Source organism: Charadrius vociferus, unplaced genomic scaffold (assembly GCF_000708025.1).
Source record: "Charadrius vociferus isolate BGI_N301 unplaced genomic scaffold, ASM70802v2 scaffold70, whole genome shotgun sequence".
Taxonomy (NCBI): domain Eukaryota; kingdom Metazoa; phylum Chordata; class Aves; order Charadriiformes; family Charadriidae; genus Charadrius; species Charadrius vociferus.
Genome location: NW_009646851.1, coordinates 969395 through 993524, shown reverse-complemented (window position 1 = coordinate 993524; position 24130 = coordinate 969395). Strand labels below are relative to the sequence as shown.

The 24130-nt window shown below is 37.1% G+C and overlaps 1 protein-coding gene across 1 annotated transcript in view; it reads left to right on the top strand.

The window, feature by feature from the left end:
* The first annotated feature begins 3426 nt into the window (after positions 1–3426).
* The window catches only part of HCN1 (hyperpolarization activated cyclic nucleotide-gated potassium channel 1), a 197094-nt gene continuing 176390 nt past the window's right edge, over positions 3427–24130 (top strand). Inside the window, exons 1-2 of the mRNA XM_009894211.1 lie at positions 3427–3509; positions 12630–13053. Of these exons, the coding sequence (XP_009892513.1) occupies positions 3427–3509; positions 12630–13053 (507 nt within the window). The remainder of the gene's footprint in view (positions 3510–12629; positions 13054–24130) is intronic.

The following is a 24130-nucleotide window of genomic DNA, read 5'->3' as shown; positions in this document are numbered from 1 at the left end:
AGGTACCATGAATGTGCATAAAATGGCAGCAGATGTTCCTGCTGGGGCTACTGACTTGTAAGCCCATTAAGTGTCACTGCATAGCAACTCATCTTAACATTGAATGTGCATACTGATTTTATGCCACTGGCAAAATGAGCAAATGGAATATGGTATTTAACTTTGTTTCATGTTTCCAGTACAAACTTTTCCATTTCTGGAATGGCTTTGAAAATGTCAGCTTTACCCAGTGCTCTGCACAGAGTGTGCAAATCTATAGGATGTTAGATGAAGATCCGAGATGGAAGTCAGAAGCCTATCTATCTTTGGATTTCAGAACGAACTAGGGACCTAGATACTTGTAAGCATCTGGACTCTGCGCCTGAACATCTTTCAGAATTCTAGCCATAAGGAGCCATAAATGGTAAAACTGGTTTTTAAAAAATGTCGCCCGTGGGTGCTGTGCATTTGCAGAACTAGTATATCAGAATAATTTGAGTATTCTTCATGTTCCATTTCTGCCATATTACATATTTTGATTTGCAGTTTACAGATCAATATCTTTTCTAAGATTATGATAAGTTCTATTAATCATTTTTTTTGGCCCAATTTCTTGCTGTTCTCCACCGATGAATTATTAACAGCTATTTGGCTGTTCTAATTATTACACATCTTTAGCTTAAACATGTTTGAATAGTTCATAACTCACTGTCCTCTGAAAATGAAACATAAATATTTGGCTAAATTAAATTTTGTCTTTCTGAGGAGTATTGGCTTGTGGCTAAAACCTCTTCTGAGGTCTCCAAAGTGAAATGTTTTCATTTGCTGAAAGCCAGAGACCTATTTATTATATTTAGGCAACTTCATTTTGAGTGAATATGGATGGAAGATAAAGATGGACATCTGGCGTTTTATTCACCACAGTAAAGGGAAGCTCTTTTTGTTTTGCTGTATGAAAGCAACAGTCATCTGTCTGTGTGGGAGTAAATAGCTTCCTTGGTATTTTGGCTGTTGTTTATAGCTCAGGTCATAGGTCCCTGACCAAAGTTTCTTTGAGTGCTTATTTTAGAGCTGCTTATCAGTGGCTACGATTATAGGCAACTTTACTTGCAGGCAAACACTTTCCCCTGTCACCCTTAACCTGTACTGTGTGGCTGATCTCCAGAGCAGCACGAGGGCTGTGCCATTGTTAAGGACGATGAGCTACTTTCTTTGAATGCCTGAAGATCGTAGAAAGAGAAATTTTGTACCAAGAGACTTCAAAGTCAACTGTGAAAAACAAAACACTCTACCAAAATATGAAGTGAAGAAGTAGATTATTAAATAATTCCCTTTTATATTTTTTTCTGATAAATATTTATAGGTGAAGCATATAAAAAAGCCTGTGGTTAAGTTTGAATAAATTTTCTGATCTTAATATCTTTATCAATCTTTTATTTTTCAAGCTGAAAACTGACGTGTTTTCTGAAGCTAAAAGTGACTTCCTCTTTTTTTTTTTTTTTTTAAAGGCAACTGTGGAGGAAAAAGCCTTTATCTAATATACATATTTTGTGTAACAGCTCTACTTTGGATGGGCTATCTCAATGAAGATAAAACAGAATTTTAAATTAATCTAAATATTGGTAACAAATACCTTCCACTGGATCAACAAACATTTCATATGACTAAACTAAAACAAAATAATTAACAGATGTATTTCAAGCCAGTAATCTGCCATAATTCAATAAATACTTTCAACACATCGTTTGTAAATGTAATACATATTGTTTTTAGAAATGGATCTTGACCATCTATTTTAGTGTTGTGTATACCTGTGACAAAATGTAATGGAACCTCTTTTTTCAATTACAACCAAGTGATGGATATGACCTGCAGTACTGCTGCTGGCAAAGGTGTACTGAAAGGAGAAAAGGCCGCACTGCATGTAAAGGCAATCTCTTGGGGTGCTTTACATTCCAGGTTATCTCCTGTTTTGCAGATCAAAAAACCATTCAATAAATAAGCATATGTAGGTTGTTTTGTTTGTTGTTTGGTTTTTTTTTTTTAAGGCATTTGATTGTTGGTTCTTTTAAGAATAACCAAAATGATTTCATTGAAAAAAAAACTTCTTTGCTCCCTTATATTGAATTAAATTGCAAAAGGGCCGTTCAGTAATTGCATCGATTACACTGACCAATGTTCATAAGATGTCAGAGGCCGCGGCTTGGTTTGTAATCCAATTCTCCACCCTTCGCTGAGCTGCTCACCATGGCAGTGCAGGAGGTTTTGCTCAGGCCTGCTTGCGTGCAGCTTGCTGGAGCGTTAGAGGGTAAATAGCATGAAAAGATGACGAGAGGAGCAGTGGTAAAACTAACAGGATTATGGTTACTTAGGCCAGTAACTAGAACATCTTTGAACATCATGTATTCTCTTTCTTGTTTGCTTTGTCTGCTTTTCTGGGTTTTCCTTTTTGTTTTAAACAAGTGAATATCAGGTCTATCTGATCACTGCTCTGTCTAGCTGCATAATTAGCTGATTTGTTTTGGCAATGCAGGCAGAGCGCTATCCTGTCAGAAGGATGGCAAGACTCAAATGTGCAGTATGTAAATTGGAAAATTTTAAAGAAATGTTAAAATTACATTGCATATGCTTAAATACTGTGGAAGGCAAATGGCTAGCAGATAGATCTGGGTACAAGTGGAATAATGGAAAAAAAAAAAGAGGATTTCTGAATGCGGCTGGTGGAAGGAGATACCTGCAAGAGCTGCATTTTATTTCTGGTAGGGATAGGTGTTCTGTATGAAGTATAAAATTATGTTTTGAAAGATAATGGAAAAACTGAATGTTGAATTTCCTAGCTGAGCATTCTCCTTCCTGCCCGCTCGTTAGCGGTGAGCTGCTAAGGTGCATAACCCTGTAAAAAGGGGTTCCTAATAAATACAAATGGGGAAAGGTATAAGCAAGCTAGTGAAAGACTACTTCTTTAATTTCTTAAAATATTTTGTGTTGTGCACATTGCATTTTAAATTAGTCGATTTTTAGATAAATTGGTACAATTAATTCAGTTAATAAAAATAATAAAATAACAATTCAGTACTCATACTAATGCAATTTTCAGGGTGCGTATTTGAGCGTGTACCTGAATGTCTCCTGTATTGGTTCAGGAATCAAAACCATTCAACCTGCATGTTGGAAGTGCAGAGTAATTTCCATCCTCTGCTGGAGAGGATTTGAACCTCTACATTTACTATGCATAGCACTTCTGGCATGGATACTTTCAATACTATATCACGTCTCAGAGTTGTTCTGCTTTGATGGAGCAAAAAAAGTGACAATGCCTCTCCGGTCTAGCGGTTGCCCTCCCTGGGAAGAAGGTTTTGGTTCCTGCTCTGGGTTGTATTTGTTTAGAGAAAGAGAACGTGTCAGTAGTGTACCTCGCTTCAGGAGACACACTAGGGCTTGCGGGTAATGGATTTCCAAGAGGTGGGAGATCCTGGGGTCAGCTGCCTGCAGGTAGATGAGGAAAGTCAGATGGATTTTCCTGGGCGTTGGTGAGAGCTCTCAGTATTGAGCTGTTTTGCAAAAGGGGATGCACGTGACCTGACCGTAGTTACTGATTATGTTGCTCTGTTGTGAGTTTGAGCTTCCTTTTTCCTTTGCTTTTCTAAAAAAGTGTCTGAAATGTATTTTAATCCTTTTTCATCAAAGTATAAGTAAAAATGAAGAAAAATATAATTTTTATTTGATTTGAAGACAAATTCATCAGTTTCTCATGTTATTTTCACAATAAGCCATTAAGGAACAAACACGTCATTAGCATATTTTTAAATACATAAATATTTTAATTATATTTAATTACCTTTTGAAGCAAATTATTTACTGCAACATATGATATTCTGGGATTACAATAAAAAAACTTACTGATTCGTCAAACAGTACTTATTTTGAAAGGTTGAAACCTGTGAAATTTTTATATTTGAGGAAACTTAGGCTTTGGAGCCAAAAAATATTCAGGCATGTATATTTGTTGTCACTCATCATGTAGGAGTACAAAGCCTGCATGTATAATCCATCAGTTTGTTTTATACTTATCTGTAGTTCTTTTACACTTTTTCACGTCTTTGATTTTTCCCTTCATGAATTTGAAGACTACCTCTTTTTTTCTTTTTTTTTTTTTAAAGTTTAAACATAGACCCCAGTCCTGCCTTCAATGAACTTTTTCAAGAAATGATACACCAAATTCTAGCAAATGAAAATTCGTGTTTGAAGCTGCTTGTCCAAAAGTACTGTATCTTTGTACAGTTATATGCACAAAGCCAGTTTTACCTCTGATTTTAAGAATGAAATTGTTAGTAGTAGTATATATGTCAAATACCAGAAATCTCCGTGTCTTATGTGAACCAAGCTGATGGTCCTAGTCTTGTTTTTTTTGTCAGAGGTATTCACATCAAAAAACTAATTGTCCCAACTCATTTGGTGCTTACAGGCCAGTCTCCTCACCAAACCTGATGACCAAGATCTATCAATAGCTACTGAGCAATGTCTTTCCCATCATCTCCTTCTCTGAAGATAAGTTGAGAAAATGGACTTTTCCCCATTAGCATAAACTTTAAAGATTACACTGATAATTGGGAGATCGAACTCATTAAAATAAAAAAAAAATCTATTAAAGAAGAATATTAGGTGATATTGTCTGGCTTTTTTGGTTTTGCAAGGGGGTTGTCCAGGTTTAAGGTAAGACAACCAATTTTCTGTTCAGTAATTTTACTTTGCAGCTACTGAAATTAACAGCATCTTGTGCAGACACTGTTCGGTCTCAGAGTGATCAGACCTGTGTTTATAGCTGATGCCCAGCCATGGTATGCAGAGAGGCTCTTGCTTAGACTTATTGCTGTGACCCCCAAGGGCAGTGAACTTTGTTATTTGCCCCGTTGGAGGGTCGGAAGCGGAAAAGCGTAGAGGGGTCCCACCTGTGGGGAGGAGCGGACAGGACGGGTGACCCAAAACTGACCCACAGGGTATTCTGTCCCATCTGCCTCATGCTCAGTATAAAAGCTGAGGGATCAAAGGGTCAGCCCTCTTTCTTCAGTGGCCGCTGTCCCAGGAGGACTCTGTCTGTTTGTCTGCCTTTGATCCCGATCCTGAATCCAGATCCGGAATCCAGTTCCCGTCCATCACTGGGTCCAGCCTGGGACTGCCCCAGTGCCAGACGGTGATGCAATTGTCATCCTGGGAGCTTGATACGGTTTTGTATATATTTCATTATTTCCTTTTTTATTATTTTCTTATTAATATTTGATTATTAAAGGAATTTATTTCCCTCTAAACTTGTAAGTCTCTTTCTCTCTCTCCTCCCTTTCCATGGAGAGAGAGCTGGGGGAGAGCATCTGTCGTTTTGCCTCAGTGGCCAGTCTGGCCCAAACCACGACACAGGTGTGGGTTAAGTTGCCTTCCTTTCTATAGGATGCTTTGTTGAGAAGAATTACAGAAGGCTTCTCCCAATTTAAGCCTCTGATTTTTTACTTAGTATGGAGGCATCCTAAATGTCATGTTTCTAAATGGCACTCTTAAAATTACTGTCACTACAAAATTCTTAATTAATGCAAGTGTTCCAACATGAAAGATGAGATTATTTTGCAGCTGAAATATTTTTAGATCTGTCTCTCTCAAACTTTTTCCTCATGCCTGTAAAGTGGTCATTTCTAATTTGAGAATGTGAATGTGTATTGTACAGTGATCCACTACAGAAATATGCTGACACTTAAAGAATCAGAATTTGCAGTTGGTTTAAGGGTTGGTAATATGAAACTGAAACAAATCAGTTGAAGTCCCTACACAAAATGTTGCCTTATACTGAGAGGCTACGGTCTAACAGTTTGAATGGGGAGGGTAAATTTGAGGAAGATAGGTTACTTGTGCTGTGATGCGTGTCAATGCAGAAGCAGTCTTGATGATGTGAAATATATCTGTTTTGAGCACCATACAGATAAGCATAGACAGATTCAGATTTTTCCAGGAGAAAACTAATTTGTGAGTCCTGACTCTTCATCAGCACTTTTTTCCTAGCTGGTAGCTTTCTAGACAGGAGCATCACCCTGCCTTTTCACCAAGGAATGGGGCTGAAGAAAGGAGGAACTGTGTAAAGATGAGAGGAGTGCAAAAGCAGTATCAGAGCTCCACTGGCAGTGGTGCACTGTTCCTGCCCAAGGTTAAGTGGAAGTCAGGCTTTAATTCTTTCTACTGTAGTTTAATAAGTTTCTCTGGAGGAAAAGCAACTGCAAACAAACATGTATTCAAGCACTTGTGGTAGGGGATTATTGGCTAAAACCAAAGAGAATCATCATTAAATAATATTGCCATATTATATAATTTCTCTGTCCTCTTCTTCCTCCCATGCATGCAATGAGGGCAACATTACTCCTGTACCTTTATTTCTCAGAAATGTGAGATTTAATTTGTTAATTCATATAAAATACTATAAAAACTTTAGACAGAAGCTACTGCATGCTTACCAAGAATTAAAAACCTTGTGATTAAATGTCCACTGCTTAAATATTAGTTGAATTTACTGAAAATACACATACATATATACGTATTCGTGTAATGTTAATTAGTTAATTTTATAGTCACTTTCTGTGGACAATACTGTGATTTTCCTTTCCAGTAATCAAGCCTTTGAAGTGCTCAAGCTTTAAACCTAACCAAATGCTGTAACCAAAGCCTTTTGAAAGTAGTAAATTGCTGTTCATTGGCTCCACTGGGCTCTGATCAGGTCCCCTGAGAGCTGTGTTTATCTAATCATCTGCCTTGTGCATAGAATCACAACTGAGCAACAAGTTGAAAATCTCCACTGCTAAGTGTGTTTAGTTACCTGGTAAAACTCATGAAATCTCTTTGAAATTGTGCAGGTTCGCAATTTTTAGATTTGTTCTATGGCTACATAAAAAAGAAGACTCAGTATTGATTTTTATTAATCTTTGAATTCCTTTTCTGCTCCCAGGTAGAAAGTTGCATCAATATTTAAAAAATAACAGCAAGGCACATAAATTGGATCTCTAGGTATATATGGCTAACCTTGAAGTAAAAGACTTCAGTATTAGTCTGAAATTGAATAAAGATTTCTGGTGGACTGAAAACTTCATTACTATTTTATTTTTTAATCACTTTTAGTCTGAATCAGAATGAAACCATTAAGCTGGAAGATTCCCAGGTCCACCACTGCTCATAACTTGGGTAGGGAAACTGAGTTTTCAGAACATCAGCCTCTGCTTCATCCCACACTGACCAGTCTTGGGCAGGTAGAGAAAGCTTTTCTGCTGCCTCAGCAGGTTACCTAGCTAAGTCAGTGAAAGTTCATTAGGCTTTAATTAAAGAAGAGCAAATATTGATGAAATCTTCACCCAAGAAAGTGTGAAAACCTTCTACTTTATGTTTCTGCCCTTCAGCCTCAGCATTTGAAGTGTAGGAGATGCTCCACTGTAGTGTGTGCTTTATAATCGAAAGGGGTGAGCCACGAAAGGGACTCTGTTTCAGCCTTGCAAGATTCCTTGTTTGTTTTTACTTAACATAAGCTAAAAGCTGTTAGAGTGGAAATAAAGGAGAAAAAAGAATATAAATCAACAATTTCAGGACAACTGTTTATATTTAAAAACAAAGTGAAAAACAAAACCTGACCTTTAGTCTCCCTAAAGCTTTGCAAAATTAAGTACATTCAGATGAGGAAAGTTTCATCCATACAGGACAACACAACTGCAGAAGTAACGCGTTTGCTAGCACAAAACTGGCCAATACAAGGTGACACTTCACTAGTCATTTTAGTGCATTTTTATTAATGTGATCACAGTTAGGTTACAGTAAATTCTAAGTTTGGAAATTTTAAAATTAAGAAATCATGAGCCAAAATCATGAGCCAAAATCTTGGAAGCACTCCACAAGAGATTTGCAACGTTTAAACAGAACTTGTTCCATGGACGGTGTTGAATGCAATATTGCTTGTTAAAATAGAGGATTTTCAAATTTAATTTGTATGCCTTTTTTTTCCCAGAAGAAGCATGCTTTCCTCTAGGTGTGTGTATGTCTAAGAGAGAGACAGATGGGCAGAATGAAAATGGAGAGCTGGGCAGAAGGGGATATCCTCGCTTTCACGATGTGAAAAAAAATGGTGATGATTTTTCAGAAAGTTTTCAAGCAGACACCTGTGCAATCATGAAAAGAATTTGCATCCCCTGAAGAAAACCCTTCCTTCTTCATTCTCCTGTCCTTTTCAACACACCCCAGTGATTATCTGCAAGTCGCAGATGTTTTGATCTCTCTTACGAAAAGAATAATATAGTTACACAGCAAGAGTAAGATGGCATGTTCTATAAGAATCAAATTCTGACATGGATAATACCAAGTTTAGTGCTTGTTACAGTATACTGTAATAAAGTTTTAAACTACTGTTATTTCTACTAAGATTGTTTTGTTTTATATAGCACATTGATTTCTCTGTTAGGTGAACCGGTGATCCATGAAAGCAAAAGAAATAAAGCTGTGTTTGAAGGTGAGATAAAAAAAGTCAGTGTTCATTTCACTGAGCATCTGCTAGTCAATCAAAATATTTAACTAAAGAGGAGCTTTGTGAACATTTGTTACAGTTCTTGATTCTCTGAATGTGCAGAGTGAAATCCTGTCTCAGATGCATCAGGTTTGGTTCAAAAGATATTTTACAAACGATTTGAATGAATATCTTTTGCAAAGACCTTCCACTTTATAACATGGATGATGAGTATTTGTGACTGAATTTCATGAAGTTTTACTGATACGTTTTGCTCTTTTTGATTAAATAATCAGACTTTGATGATCTTTCTGGAAACTCAGAAAACTTAAGCAAATCCTTGACTGCTCTGTCACCTTAATTCACAGCACTCAGTGCCTTAGAGATGCTGTTCGCTCCCTTGTGTGGTTTGTGAGACGACAATAACTTCTGCTGGGTCGATACACAGTTGTCTATACAGAAAATTATGCAGCAAATTAACTAACTTAGAGCTGAAATTTGCTCCTTTAAGACTCACTTTTCTTTGTGTTGGATATATAAAGTGGAAAATAAAATGCCTGTTAGAATTCATATTGCCTTACGTTTAAAAGTTTTTTATCGCTGCTTGGGTAGGCACTCATTTTGAACAGACTGTTCATCCTATCCAAGATAGCCTGTGGCAATAAATAAACCACCAAAGCTTCAGCACCATGTTCCAGAGCTTAAAAACAACCGTGTTATTACCGTAAGTTTTGAAAGTACAGTAGATAAGTTAAGAGTGAAAAGATCACTAAAAGATGACTGAGTACAACTAGTTTTATTTGAGAATACCGAAGTAATAATTAGCGTGTTTTTTTTTATTTCTGTATAAAATAATCTTAAAATGATAAAAAATATGTCCTAAAACTGTTTTTTAATACTTTTTTCATACTTGAAGCCTTTTTTTCACCTCGAGATAGTAAACCTCCAAGTCATTTAGAAGCATTTAAAAAGTTTCAGGAATAGTTCAGTGTGGTGTGGTGCTGACCTCTGTACCTTCACTTAATGACGACGAGCAGTAGCTGTACTAAGTTAGCTTCAGAGGAGCAGTAAGCTCTATAGCTGTTTGCTATGGGGTAAGGTCAGTTCTCACTTCCAATTATGAGCTCTGAAAGAGCTTATTACCCCCAGGCTGTCATTTTTTTTTCCTCAATTTTGTGTCATAGGCCTATCTCTTCCTTGCTTTTTGTCAATATTTTATAGTAACTTATACAAATGTGGAGCTCTGTAAGTTTTAAATTTATAACCATCCTCAATGGGGGAGGGGGAGTAGCAAAAATAAATAAATAATGCTACAATTAGTTTGAAACAAAGGGCTACCTCAGTGTCTCAATAGCAGCTCCTTGCATTGACTCGTGAAGCTTTTCATCTCGCTCTTGGTTACATGAATAGTAGGATGTTCTGAACTGGTAGGCAAGGAACGCATTGTATTACATTCTCTGCACAGGTCGCAGAAGGGCAATACAGGGAGTTACATCGAGTTTTTCTCACCTGAAAGAAAAATATCATGTAACATGGCCAACAGAATGGAATTTGGAAACATTTTCCTAAAAGACAATGTTTGATCCATTTCTAAATGAAAAATAAATCGTAATAGAATAAGAATTTTGCTTACTAACTAATCAGCTTATACTATATTGTGGGCTAAAATCAAACTACAGAACCGGTACAATCTCATAGTCCCTAGCATTCAATCTTACTTTATTACTGAAACCCTAACGCTGCTACTTTTGCTGACATTCGACATCAGGAATTCCACTGTGTTTTGCATGATAACAGTACATAACGATCCTTTAAGCTGAGGATTACTGTAGGATAAAAACACCTGGTTCTGTATTATATTTTGTGTTGGCTGGGTGGCTGGTTGTTGTGCGGCTTTGGTTAGCCTTCGTTGCATAACTGCTCCCATTGCCGGTGAATTGTAAAGGTCAATCTGAAATGAAGCAATGCTTTGCTTAGGAGTGAGCCACAGATACAAGTACGCCTCTTGTGATTATTTCCTAGTTGTTTACCACTCATTTTCAGGATTCCTTGGAGACATTTACTCCCCCAGAACAGTTTTGTGAAATATTTCGGTCGACAGCATTGTAAAAGTGTTTTTGGTAATTGTAACTGTAGGTAATAGCAGCATTGATACATGAACTTAGTGGTTCCTTCTCTGTGGTCATTCTAGATTATTGATAAGGAATCTAGCACAGCAAGAAGCCTATTACATGCATTTAAAAAAATGAATCGGCAAGTTTTTGTCAGATATGGCACGGATATGGTGAATACCATCACATGCTAAGCAAAAATGCATACAGCCTGGACGAAACTGAGTATTTATAGCACTTAGTAGTCACATTTATTGTCAGATTGAAAATGTGTAAGACATAAATCACATTGTGGTACACAGGGAATTACTTCTAGAGTCTACTTCATGTAATTTCTGAGTACCAGTTAAACGTACTTTGCCAGCTACTCTCTCAAATGATAGTCAAGCTTAATCTCTGTAAATTTATCTTGGAATAAAGAATTTTCAAACTGGGAATTCTCATGCCACTCTTAATCCTATGCTTCCTTTAGTGTGTTTTACAGTTACAGTTAATTATTTAAATTCTCAGATCAGCAATTTGTAAAAAGAAGTATTTTCACACATAAACACGAAACAAAGGGAATTTATAAACCAGGATCATGTGGTGAATACAAGAAGCAGTCTCTGAAATCTAGTGTAATCCACATAGTCTGTGCAAGTCTAGCAAAAACTAAACTAGTGGTTCTGAAATGTTTTATGGTCAGTTAAACTACTATTATTGTTGACTGCCACGAACCCGTTACCAAGATGAGGGTGTTTGTGCCATGCCAGGAGGTTGGTGCTAGTATGATGGAAGTGGCCTGGAAGTCAGTGCTGGAGTGGTGCGCTGGTGGCATGTCTATCACGTGCCCAGTGAGCGGGACCCCACTGCGACGGAGGGCTGGAGCAGGGAAATACTTAGTTGTGGAGACATTTCTGCCTCTAGTCTTTTAGGAAGTCTAATAAGTCCATGGGGAACTGTTGTTGACTGGTTTCTGTGCCTCTCCAAATCACCTTTAGTTGAATAGATTGTGTTCTCAAGCAGAACAAGAGGTCATGTGTTGGGTTCAGGCTTTCTCAAGGTCAGTTTCAGTTCTTTTATTGGAAAAGAATAACTTTCTATAACAATTTAACATTTAGGAGTTATAATAATTTTTTAAAAATCTGTCGAGTATATACTACCATCCCCTGGAAATCTTCCCTCAGGATAGATGTATATTCAGTGTAACGGGTGGGTTTACTCACCATTTCTATAATAGATACTAAAGTTATGAGTGTGGCTCTCTGCCATCTGCATCAGGCACTGTTAGCAGCATTCTGACAGTATTAGAGGGAGCCTTTAGATACTTCTGGAGCAAAATGGGGAAATGCAGTACCCATTTTATACTGTGCAAGTTGCAGCTATTATTGTCCAGGCTTCTTAGCTAGCTCTGAAAGAAGATAGACTATGAGTTTGTAAAAATACATGGAAGTTCAATTCAGGTTGTAAAAGTGGATGAAGGTTTTGATGTTATCTAATTTTTGTTTCTATTTTTTGTTTCAGTGCTTTTTTTATCTTCCTGTAATTTTATTCCAGCACTGTAATGGTATGAGTACATTTGCAAAGAGGTACTTACATTTAATATGTTGTCTGTTAGATATCTGGGTTTCCATTTGGATAGAAGCCTTAAAAAAATATTGCATTGCTAAAGCACTTCTGATTGGCACCAGACATCAATTTTAGTTATATAAATACACTAATAGGTTTTGACAGGAGTCTGGAGAAGTCTACTGAGTACCACAGTTGCACAACTTTCAGATATGCCATGGAGTGATACGCCATGGTACTGTCTTTATCCTAGATGCGTATTCTTGAGAAGGAAGGTACATAGTGGAATGTATTAATTACTTTGTCTTCTCTACTGACTGTGAATATATTGAATGGGTCAAAACAATGATAGTTTTCTTAGCATTAACAAAATGTTTAAGCATCTTGAGGTGAAGTTGGCAGCATGATTGAGACCCTTTTTCTAAGTGTGTTTTACCACAGTTCATCAACCATTCTGTTTCTTCCTTTTTTTTAAGGTTTTACTGGGACTTAATCATGCTGATAATGATGGTTGGAAACCTTGTCATTATACCAGTTGGAATCACATTCTTCACAGAACAAACAACAACACCATGGATTATTTTCAATGTGGCATCAGACACTGTTTTTCTATTGGACTTGATCATGAATTTTAGAACTGGGACTGTAAATGAAGACAGCTCTGAAATAATACTGGACCCTAAAATCATTAAGATGAATTACTTAAAAAGCTGGTTTGTGGTTGACTTCATCTCATCAATACCAGTGGATTATATCTTTCTCATTGTAGAAAAAGGAATGGATTCAGAGGTTTACAAGACAGCAAGAGCACTTCGTATTGTGAGATTTACAAAAATCCTCAGCCTGTTACGTTTATTACGCCTTTCAAGACTGATTAGATACATACACCAGTGGGAAGAGGTAAGATTTACATGGTTATTACATCATTTGTTAAGATCTTATTCGTACAGAAAACTAGTCAGGTCTCTCTGAAGAGCTAGAACAGAACCAGAATGGAATAAAGAGTTTTTACTCACTGATTAGTGTAATTACATACCAGTGCTAGTAGAAAAGCCTTTTCGGAAAAAAAACAACCCACCACAGAGCAACCATCTTCCCTCTGCTAACAGAGACCAAAAAATATGTTTGGGACGATCAACACAATAAGCATGGATGGGCTCCTACTGAGAATATTAGAAATTTTAGCAACCACCTGAAAATACATTTGAGTTTGGTGACTAGCACATAAACTTACGAAGTTAATAGTTTTATAATCACAGAGAATTTAAAATACCTGTTCATATTTTTCTATTTCAGGAGAAATTCAAACCATTTATAATTGGGCAGATTTCCTAGAATGTTCATTGTTTTGTTCATAGGCTGTGTGTAGGCCGAATATATCAAATACTGACCTTCTTTACAAACAAATAGGTAGTTCAAATTTTGAGTCATTGCCTTCTAAACTGTCAACTGCACTATTTCCAGATGTGACCTTATGCTGCCTGCTAATTCGGCATGGTGACATTTCCAGGAAATTATGGCATTCCCTAAGTTGGCATCCTCATGGCTAGGAATTGTTTGATGCTTTGGCATATACCACCATGATTAAGTCATTTTATTTCTTGCCTGTCCCCATTTCTGTAGTTCTAAATATCATAGTATATTTGAAAAGGGAGTACTAAAAACATGGGAAAAAAACCTGCTGTTTTCTAAACCTTTCTTTCAGGAAGTGTAATGAAAATTATTTTGTAAAATTTTCGTGGAAGCACTATTAAAATAGATTTGCATAAATTTATTTACCTACTTTGATAAAGATTTATTTAATGAAATGAATATTGAAGGATGATTTGGTACCATTTCTAGTGCTTTTTATGCTGGTTATCTCTAGTATTATATTCACTTTCCGATTTAACAGAAACCTAAATGGGAAGCCATTTCACAAACAAAGTCAAATTATATTTAAAAATGCCATGATGCTGGATGATACTAAGTATAAAAGTCTAATAGATTTATAGTTGTTTCTCAAAAAGCTCCTGAAATAAGTCATTATTTTTATTACTGTATTTTTTACATTCTACTTCTTTTTGCCTCCCTGTAATGCGGTGTAACTATGTTTTTGACACAGAAATAGAGCACTGCGGTTTTGTACTCAATTTAACTAAGGCAAATGATTAAGCATATTTTGCAGTTCTACCATAAAGCTGTGCTTTTCTCTCATCTGTGCTTTACAGAGAGACAACCTTCTGAAATGCATTCAATGACATTACTTTCTGGCAGCTTGAGTTAATAGCTTGCTGCTATAAAGCCTACTAAGCAGAGAAATGAATACCCTTTTTTTTTTTTTTCCCCCTTCCGTCTGTTGTCAAAGATAAATCAGGTATTCTAAATGAAAAATAGTTGAATTGGCCGCTAAGTGGGACTAGAAGTGACCAGAGGATGTGGTCCAAACCGGCAATAGATGATGTTTGGTCCATTTAATGTTTAGCTAACGACTGCTTGATTGTAACCTCACCTTTGATTCCACTAGTAAAACTTGTGAAATAATTATTGTATGATACTTTATTTGACAAGTATTGAAAAATAAGTGGACTTCATCTTTTGTGTATGATAGCACATAGTGCTCCCTGGATGTTCTCAGGCAGGTGAAAGAGGGTTCGAAGGTTTGGGGTTTTTTTTGGGGGGGAGGTTGAGACTGCAATAAAGCAGCAAAAGCTCTGTGGCTGCTTTTAAAAAAGATTTCTCATGACTGTGAGAACAGTGATAAATATATAGACTGAATTGGGTTCTGATAAATCCCAAAATTAAACATGCACCAGAAAAAAAATGTTCTTTTTTTTTTTTTGTTTAGCATTTTACAGATACCAGAAATGAAGGTGGTCATGGATTTTCATATCTGACATTTGTTGTCTCAGAGGTTGATTATTACTTTGGATTGTTATTGCATTGGATATAGTTTGTGTGCCTGTTCTGCATGGTGATCCATTACCACTTTGGAGAATTTATGTGTTATAGCATTGTAATGTCTTAAAACAAAAGAACTGGGTAGGGATGAACTGTGCTCAATTAGGAAGCAATATTTGAATGATCCCGTAGGGGTAGTCAGTGACACCTTTGCTGCTGATGGTCATCTTTCCTGTATTGTGTGTGTTTGCACATGCACAACAGGGAGCAACTGTTAACTAATTTTTATGACACAGAACTGGAGCCTGTTTGTGCGTGGTTAAAAGGATTTAATAGTTTTTGCACGTGGGCTGACATGTTGGTTTTAACTGTGGTGCAGATAAATGTGAAATACTATGTATTTGGATCCAGAGTAATAAGCATTATGTCAAAAATACTGAGAGGACATCCAGAAAACTCTTTCTTCATAAGCTGCCAAGAGGATACTTCATGGAAAACTGACTGATGCACAAACCAGGTTGTATAATAAGGCTGTTAATCCCACTGAGTTATTTATATGTCCTTCACCAGAAAAGGCAGATTGAAATTGAGCTTTTTCTTTTTTAGTATCACATACCTGGACTTTAGTTGGTCAGTATCCTGAACTTCAAGATAAATAGGCAAAAATCTGAAAGATTTTTATATGATACTGGTGAAACGCAGTTCCTTTTCTTAATTTATTTCCATATCATTTAAATAAATGAAGAACAAGCTGGTAACAGACATGTAGAACAATACTGAGGTAAATAATGTATGCATTGCAGAAGCTTTCTCCTTAACTGTTATGAGGGAACAGAGTTATAGCCTGTGGTGCAATATATCTGAAATCTGATTGATATATTCGTATCAGTCTGCTGTTACTAGCTTATCCAAGTGAATGACTCAGTGGAAATGGGAAGAAACACTTTAACAAAGGGACAGGAGATATGCTGGCAGGAATTAATTTACTGAATTTGCAGATTCACATTGTCCTAAAACTGCTTTTTGGCTACAATATCTACAATTGAATTCCAGTCCTATAGAACTCAGATGTTGACAAATAGATCATAAAATTATATACTATAACATGCAAGAAGAAAAATATTATTTAAATTAGTGATTGCAGAAATTATACTTTTGCCTACTGACAGTGGGTTTGTTTTGGAGTTTTTTTTTTTTTAATCATAGATTCCTAAAAATAACAAACAAGATATACTGGACCTACTTCTTATTCTAATTCTAATTCCTGAATGTTTTACATAGGTTTGCGTGCAACTAGTGAGTTATTCTTAGTTAAATATGGTCATAGATAGCAGAACAATTAAAAATAAAAGATATTAACAATTAGGAATGAATACTTTATTACATGTCAAATGATACGCTATTTTGCTTTACATTTGTCTATGATATAAATTTAAAATTTATATTTTCCAAAAAGCTGCTTAAAAACCAGAGTTTAATACCTTTGCTTACAGCTGTTCTAATCACAGGACAAGACCTAGTAGATGTATGAGTAAATAGAAGTGGCACTTCTAAACCTGTACTCTAGGTCTTTATTGTTCTGAGATGTCTGATTATGTAGATTTAAAACCAATTTTAAAGTGACTGAATGCTTATTGCAAGATGTGCTGTAAAGGTTATGTTTTGGAAAAAATCATCACGTAAAATATGTGATCATTGTAAATTTCAGCCAGGTCTTGTTTTGGTTTGACTTGTACCGAAATCTGGTTTTCAATTTGCCAAATCTTTTCAAAGTTCAGGAACCCACATAAGTGTTGATATCCATTCTAGATGTTTGCTAAAGCTCAGGTGTTTAATGAAATATATTTCTGAGCGTATCGCAGAGACGTGTCTTATTCTAATTTTTACTGGTTTATTTCTAATAATCACAGTAATGCTGATCCAGAAAAGCTCATAAATACAAGCTTGCTTGAATGCTAAGTCTTACTAAAGTGCTTAAAAATTAAGTAAGTGTGTAAGAGCTTTGCCAAATCAGGTCCTGCATTAACGGCTTCATCTGTTGCTTCTGCGCTACCAACCCTAATTATCACAGATCACCACTAGGTGTCCTCTCCCTGTTGTTCTGCTTGTTGCCAACAGTACAAAATTACATATTATATGTGTATGATGTTAAGTCATTATTGTTGCCTAATTAAAAATATTGTAAAAGAACACTTGTGTTATCCAGACAACAGAAGAGAACTCTTACTTCAGTAGCCTGCGGTGTCTGTGGTAGGTATTTTGTGTAGGGAGGGACTTCTGTCTTCCATAGAAAATCAAACCACTTATTCTTTCCCCTACAGCCAGGTGAGAAGTCAAAGGTTTTTGTCACTCCTTTTAATCACCGACTAGGGAATTGTGCAGGAAGGGAGAGATGATGAGTTAGGTGGGTACTTGGTAGTGTTGGATGAAAACGTATCTTTTTTGATTGGATTATTAATTTTATTTTATTTTAGCAGGACTGTGTCTACAAGACGTGGAGTTTCCTGTCAATGATGGCGTTATACAGTTTAACTTACTTTTTAATTAATGGTCCCATGAAAATGGGAGGTGTCATAATATTTTTTTCTTCCTTTTTATGCAGTTTTAATTCCTGTCCTCCAAGGAGATAATTTATAATATATTTTCTAGGCCCTATAAAGTTGTGTCAATTAGGCAAGTACTGCAAATAAGCATACTAGTGCAGGTTGAGTGGCATTTTTAAAGCAAATTAGCTTAAAGTATGACACACTTTTTTATTGCCTATTACAGATGCATCAATGAAATATGAGTTGTCTAGCTCATAGGGAGTAAGGGGAGGAAATTTGTTAAATAACTCTGGGGGAAAGAAAACATAGGAGAGTCCCACCTTCCCTTATTGGCACGAAGTCTGTGAATTCTGCAACACAGCCTCTGCATTGGTGTCTTCAGCCTTCCTACCGCTAAGAAGACTGAAGAAGGAGAAAACGCCTATTTCCTGCCAATTTCTTCAGGAAGGAAACAGAAAAGCAAGTTTTGTGTTCTTTTGGAAAGTCATGCTTGGAAAATGCATCTTATGTATAAATCAGTCAATTTGTGTCCTCCCACATAAAGTCTATGGCTGGAGGCAGGTTGTGTGGATCAATGAGACATATCAAAACCTGACCTGTTAGGCACATTTTTTTTTATTATTTTTTTCCCCCTAAGAAGCGTTCCCGAACAGGACAAAGTAAATATGCAAACCAGTTGTTGTTTAGTGTGCAGATACTTGCTTGCATATGTATGTCTTACACAGCTGACTCCCATTTTGTGCTGGGCTGTATCTCAGACACCTGCGAGGTTTGCTGGGGCTTCCTTCTTCTGCAGTCTTCCCTACCAGGTGAAGCTGCTGTCATCTGTGCTTGACATGTGCTGACCAGCGCCACCTCTTCTGTAACCTAGAGGGAAAAAACCAGCCGTGCTGTTTGCTTGCAGTTTGAGTTACAAAATCTAAGGGTGCTCCTTGCTGAACATAGCTATGGTAGAAGATGAGCTCTCTAGCTTCATCAGAGCAGAGGGTTGCTCAGCCCCGTTCCCCGGAGGGGACGCATTCCCTTTGTACCCAGGAGTTGCGCTGGCTGTCAGTTCGTTACTGGGAAGGGTCCGCAGTGCTGGTATTCCTCTCTAACTCAGTGGGGATGTTGGCTAATGGATAGTCTGTCTCTGTGACAGCAGTTGAGAGCAAGGTATTTTATCTGCAGACTCTGAACCTAGAGAGCCACAACCCTGACTACTAGCCCTTTTCTTTCTCCACTGAGAGAGTGTAAAGGCAGTTTCTTTGATACTGTTGAGGCTGTGGATACTGTGTCTTGATAGTGTAGTTCTAGTTTACTAATATAATTTGATTATATGGCTAGAACTGAAATAATAGAAAAGATATATAAATAATGTCTAAATTGCAACAGAAAGCATTATACAATACAAAAGAACATGTGAATGGAAACATTTTCATAAGAGCAAAAATCAGTCTCGTAATATATAGATATGCAAGCCTTAGTGCTGTTAAATATTTTTTCTCTGTCATGTAACTTGCAAGGTTATTGTCTGCATTTTGCTAAACAGAGCAACTAATACAATCTTTACTAAATTGGTAGTGTTCCAAATGCAAAATGACAATGGATCTCTTTTCATGTAAACCATATAAAAGTTCATGTTTACCTGGAAATCTCCAGATTTTAACATTAGATGGATAAATTGTGCTTAGTTGTGCCAGTGTTTTTTCTTTTAATTCCGTGAAAATTATTTATTGGAGAAAAGTATGAATCATTGCGCAAAAGTATACATGCATGAAATATCACTGATGTAGATGATGGAGCATCCTCTCAAGTTTTTACTTTTCACTCTTTTAAATTCTGTACAACAGTAGGAAAATACACCAAACTGATAGAGACAATTAGAAGGCATTATGATCCGTGGTCTCCTAATAATAGAATACTAACTGCCAAAAAAGAGCAGCATGTTTGTAGAGCAGGCAATTACTGAAATGCAAGCAAGACATGGAGTATTCTGTTTTTTAATTTCCTACTTTATGGTCTACGCATAATCTCTTTCATGGAAAGAATAATCTGTCTCCCTACAGAGTAAATAGGAAGCGTTATGAGTGTAAAGTTTCTCACTTCATCTTCTTACCCCCCTTTTTAAGACTGTGCAAACTGAGCTGCCTTTCTTGTGTATCTACGCCAAGAGGGTAATTGTGAGGCGATGATGTTTTCCCTGGGAGATGAACCATGTGGAACATAGCCTGAGATAAATTTCCCCGAACTTGAGTGTTGGAAGATAATATTTTCTTCTTTATATGAGTTTTTTCTGCTTCTATGGCAATGTGCCTGTTGCTGGGGGTCTTGGCTGTAGATCCAAGAAGATGGGTTTACCTCTGCAGTAGTATTTCTAGGTGACGCTAGTCCCCTCGTGATCAGAACTGCATCAGCCTGTCTTTGGCGCTGAAGTGTAACACGGCTTTTTTAGGAGAATTTTCTAAAGTGTAATTTGTTGTTCATTATTTTTTAAGCCCTTCTGGAGATAGTTCCTTGTTTAGCACTTGCTAGAGCTTGCACGCATTACTCCTGGCTACGGATTTGGAAAAAAGCCTCTCGTTCTTCCATCCTAATCTTTTAACACAAGCAGAAAGCCCGCTTTGCTTTCACAGGGTAACGGCCTGATGGATACACCCCACGTCAGGCGAGGGGGGACACTGGGGATGTTTAATCCTCTTGTGAGACAGAGGTGCTGGACGCTCACCATGTCATCCCGCTCCTCCCTGGAGCTGAAGAGCTGTCAGAGAAGGTGATGACGGCCAAAGAGCTGTTTGAGCAGCCCCTGGTCTGGATCATGGTTCACTGTGCAGACACTGCAGTATTGCAGTGAGTGCACGTGTTACAAGCTGCGTTTGCTTCCTTGCAGTGATGAGACAGAAGAGAACCTATAAATCGGATTTTTCAGTTTTTCCCAATGTATTTTAACGAGGATGAAAATTTTAGGGTTTGTTCTTTGCAGGCTAAGCACAATCCATTCAGGTGTCTCTGCATTTTCAGCTTTGTATTAATAGTGACCAGTTCAGAATGACTGTTTACACTTCTAAATTACTCAGCAACAGTAATTTAACAAAGTTAGTCGGAGACCGTCACTAGTGCCTTGGAAGATCCTTCCCCTATGTGTTTGTTTGCATAATACGAAAAGATCTTTGCGTGTAAAGAAGCCAGTTAAACAAGTACCTTATATTTGCACACAGATTTTAGTTTGTCTCGGTATTCTCTTTATATGGCTGCTAGGGGAAGTCTTTAGAGATTGTTAGGGATATATTATGTCTGGTTTATGCTGTCTTAAATGGACCTACTTTTAAAATAAGTTTTTAGAAGACAAATTTGAGTCTGGGTTGCTAGTCTACATGGTAAAATATGCCCAGTTATCAGTTGAGATGTGAGATTTGTAATCCAATACATTATTTATTTATTTATTCGTTAAAGAAGGCAACAAGATGTCCTGACAGGGCATCATTGCTAATTGAAAGCTGAGGAACAAGTCATAGAGGAAAAATTAATCAGAAATGTGTACGAGTAGGAGCTGGGATGAACGATTTTAACCTTTTCCTAGCATTTGTCTACAAGTGGCATTTCATTTTTAAATTAAGTAATCGTGTATTAAAGGGTGGAAAGACAATTAATTGGATTTCGAGTTGATATAATTCTGTGTTTTACTTTAGGGAGAAAGTTGCCAGTTGCTGTGAACATCTTTTTGAATAGCAAAGCCAAAAGCCCACCACTGTATTCTCTTGTTCTCTTATGAGGAGAATAGTATGCTGGTTAATTTTGTGGGATTTTTGTGGGAAAGCATTGCCCCAGTTATTGCAGAAAGGTCTGAGAGGTAGAAAAGGGTCATATCTGGAGGGCTTGTGCTGGGCTATGCTGTGTAGACCATCCGTTCACTGTTGCCTTTATTTATTCTCCCACTCTGTCATCTTTCTTAGCTCATCTGGGCATTTATCGAATAAAACCAGGACTGTAATAATACAGAATTCACCTCATGTCAATGGATTGAGGCTCATGTTCTGATTTTGATAAAATTTGGCTGCCTTCTAATACAATAAAATACCTGGAACACTACTTGGTTAAGTAGTTTTCTGTTGTTATGGCTCCCATTGAAGACAATGGAATAGTGGTTTAATAGTTAATTATGGACAAGGTTCTGCCTTATGAGGATAAAATGGTCTGAATTAACCACTTAGGGAGTAAGATGCAATTGTATAAACCTAATTAGAGAGGGCTGAGGAACTGAGATGGCAGTGTGGAAATGGCTTTTCCAGCTGCAAGTTATGTTTAAGGAGTTATTTCTAACCTGAATTTCATGGAGTTTATTCCAAATAACCATGACATTATCCCACATGCGTAATGTATGATTTAAATATAGCTGTGACCTGAAAAGAACAGGAAAATAACCTAATTCAGAGGTTGTCAGAGCCATGGTCCTTGCTTCAAAGCAGAAATGAAGGCTGTCATTAAACTGTTAGGCTCTCCTCACCGTACTGCATTGGGAACACGCTCTCTTTCTCACCATTTTCATCTTTCTTAACCCAGACATATGGTTTGGCATACCCTTTACATGGGTCTAGGCTCACAGTGTTTTTGTCTTTGTTATTATTCTTATCTTAAAACAGCTCTTTTTTTCCAGCCTCTCTGCTTTCAGAACTAATAGCATCAAGCTTCACTATACATCTGCTTACCTTGATACCATGCTGTGTAGTTGCACTTGCTTTCTTTCCAGTAAATGGTGCAACTTGTTATCGGTCTGGCAGGAGCTGCTGCCGTGTAACATATTCAGCATCATTTCAACCTTGGTTTTGTGTGACAAAATGGTATGCAACATTGGAGATCCTGCTTTGCATCCAAGTGGGTGCTCCTGGGTGAGGAGCTGTGATGGTAGAGCCCTGTATAGCATATGTGTGTTTGCCCTGTATATGTATGGGAGAAGACATCTGTAAATAGCTGAAAGCAGCTGAATTATTATATTAATTATGATATAACTCCTGTAATCTTTGCCAGAGCTGTGGGCCTTGTAAAATTGATCTGCCTGTAGAAGAGAGGAAAGATGTGAGTGTCCAAAAAAAAAAGGTAATTCAAACAAATGTGCATGTACATATTTATGTGAATATATCTCCAAGTGTGAAGGTTCCTAACAGCATCTCCATATCTCTGAATAGAAACCAAAGAAAATGGTCCTATCTACAATTTTTGTCTCTCCAGATTAATTCTCCATGCATCATACAGTCAGTTCCCCTTAAGTGACTGAAAATACTGAAAGGCTCATGAAAAACAATTTTTTATCTCCACTAAAAACTATGTTTTGCTGCTGAGTTAATGCTTCTGTTCATACTTTTAAGAATGAGGCATACAAGATTTATGGCCAAAACCTGAACCTGGAGAGAGAATATTGCTGTGTGTAATTTAAAATGAATCTGTTTTTTAGGAGTACCTTCCTGTGGGATTTCCAAAGCACATTATTGAAAAAGGTGTAGTAGTTCTCTTCAGGCTGATCAATTCTTCCCTCAACCAAAGACATGAATTATGTCTTCATCTGTCTCAAAAATCACTGGGCGTCCCACATGAGAATTGTTTTCCAGCTGTCGAAAATTGATGTCAGATATGTTTTAACAAGGAAATGTGAAAAAGAAAAAGCAACTGAAATGTAATTTCAACAGGCAAGGGTAACTTCTAGAACTGCTTCATTGTTTGGATCACCAAGGAGTTTTAAGATATTGAACCCAAACTAATAACTTACATTTTCTTGCAAAGACTTCCCAATGAACTAAGTGAAACACTGGTTTTCCTTCAGCATCAATCCTATAAACACTCTTTTACCCATCACTTATTTATTTTGCCTATAGCAAAACCAACCTATACCATAAATGTGGTTTTCTCTTTTTCCTTTTTCTTATGTGACAGTTTCAGTAACTTAATGCACAGCTTAGCCCTATGTGGATTTTTATTTATTTTTCTGTTAATGTTTGCATATCACAAATATGTATGTTTATTGATCTTTTAATAATAGTTTTAAAAATGCAGACTGCTTATTGGGGCTCTTAATTGGCATAGCAGCTTCCAGGTACTGGAAATGAAGGTGTCAAAATACTTTGTGTGAATAGAATTCATCAACACTGTAACTTTTTTATCAAAGTAAATCCATGAAGAATCACAGAATCTTCAGAGTTGGAAGGACCTCTAGAGATCATCTAGTCCAACTCCCCTGCTAAAGCAGGATTGCCTGGAGCACATTACTCAGGACTGCATCCAGTCAGGTCATGAAAATCTCCAGAGAAGGGGACTCCACCACCTCCCTGGGCAGTCTGTGCCACTGCTCTGTCACCTGAACTGTAAAGAAGTTTTTCCGTGTGTTGGAACGGAACTTCCTATGTTCCAGCTTGCACCCATTGCCCCTCGTCCTGTCACTGGGAACCACTGAGAAGAGTGTGGCTCCATCCTCCTTCAACCCACCCTTTAGATATTTGTAAGTAGTAATAAGGTCTCCCCGCAGCCTTCTCTTCTCCAGGCTAAAGAGTCCCAGCTCTCTCAGCCTTTCCTCATAAGGGAGA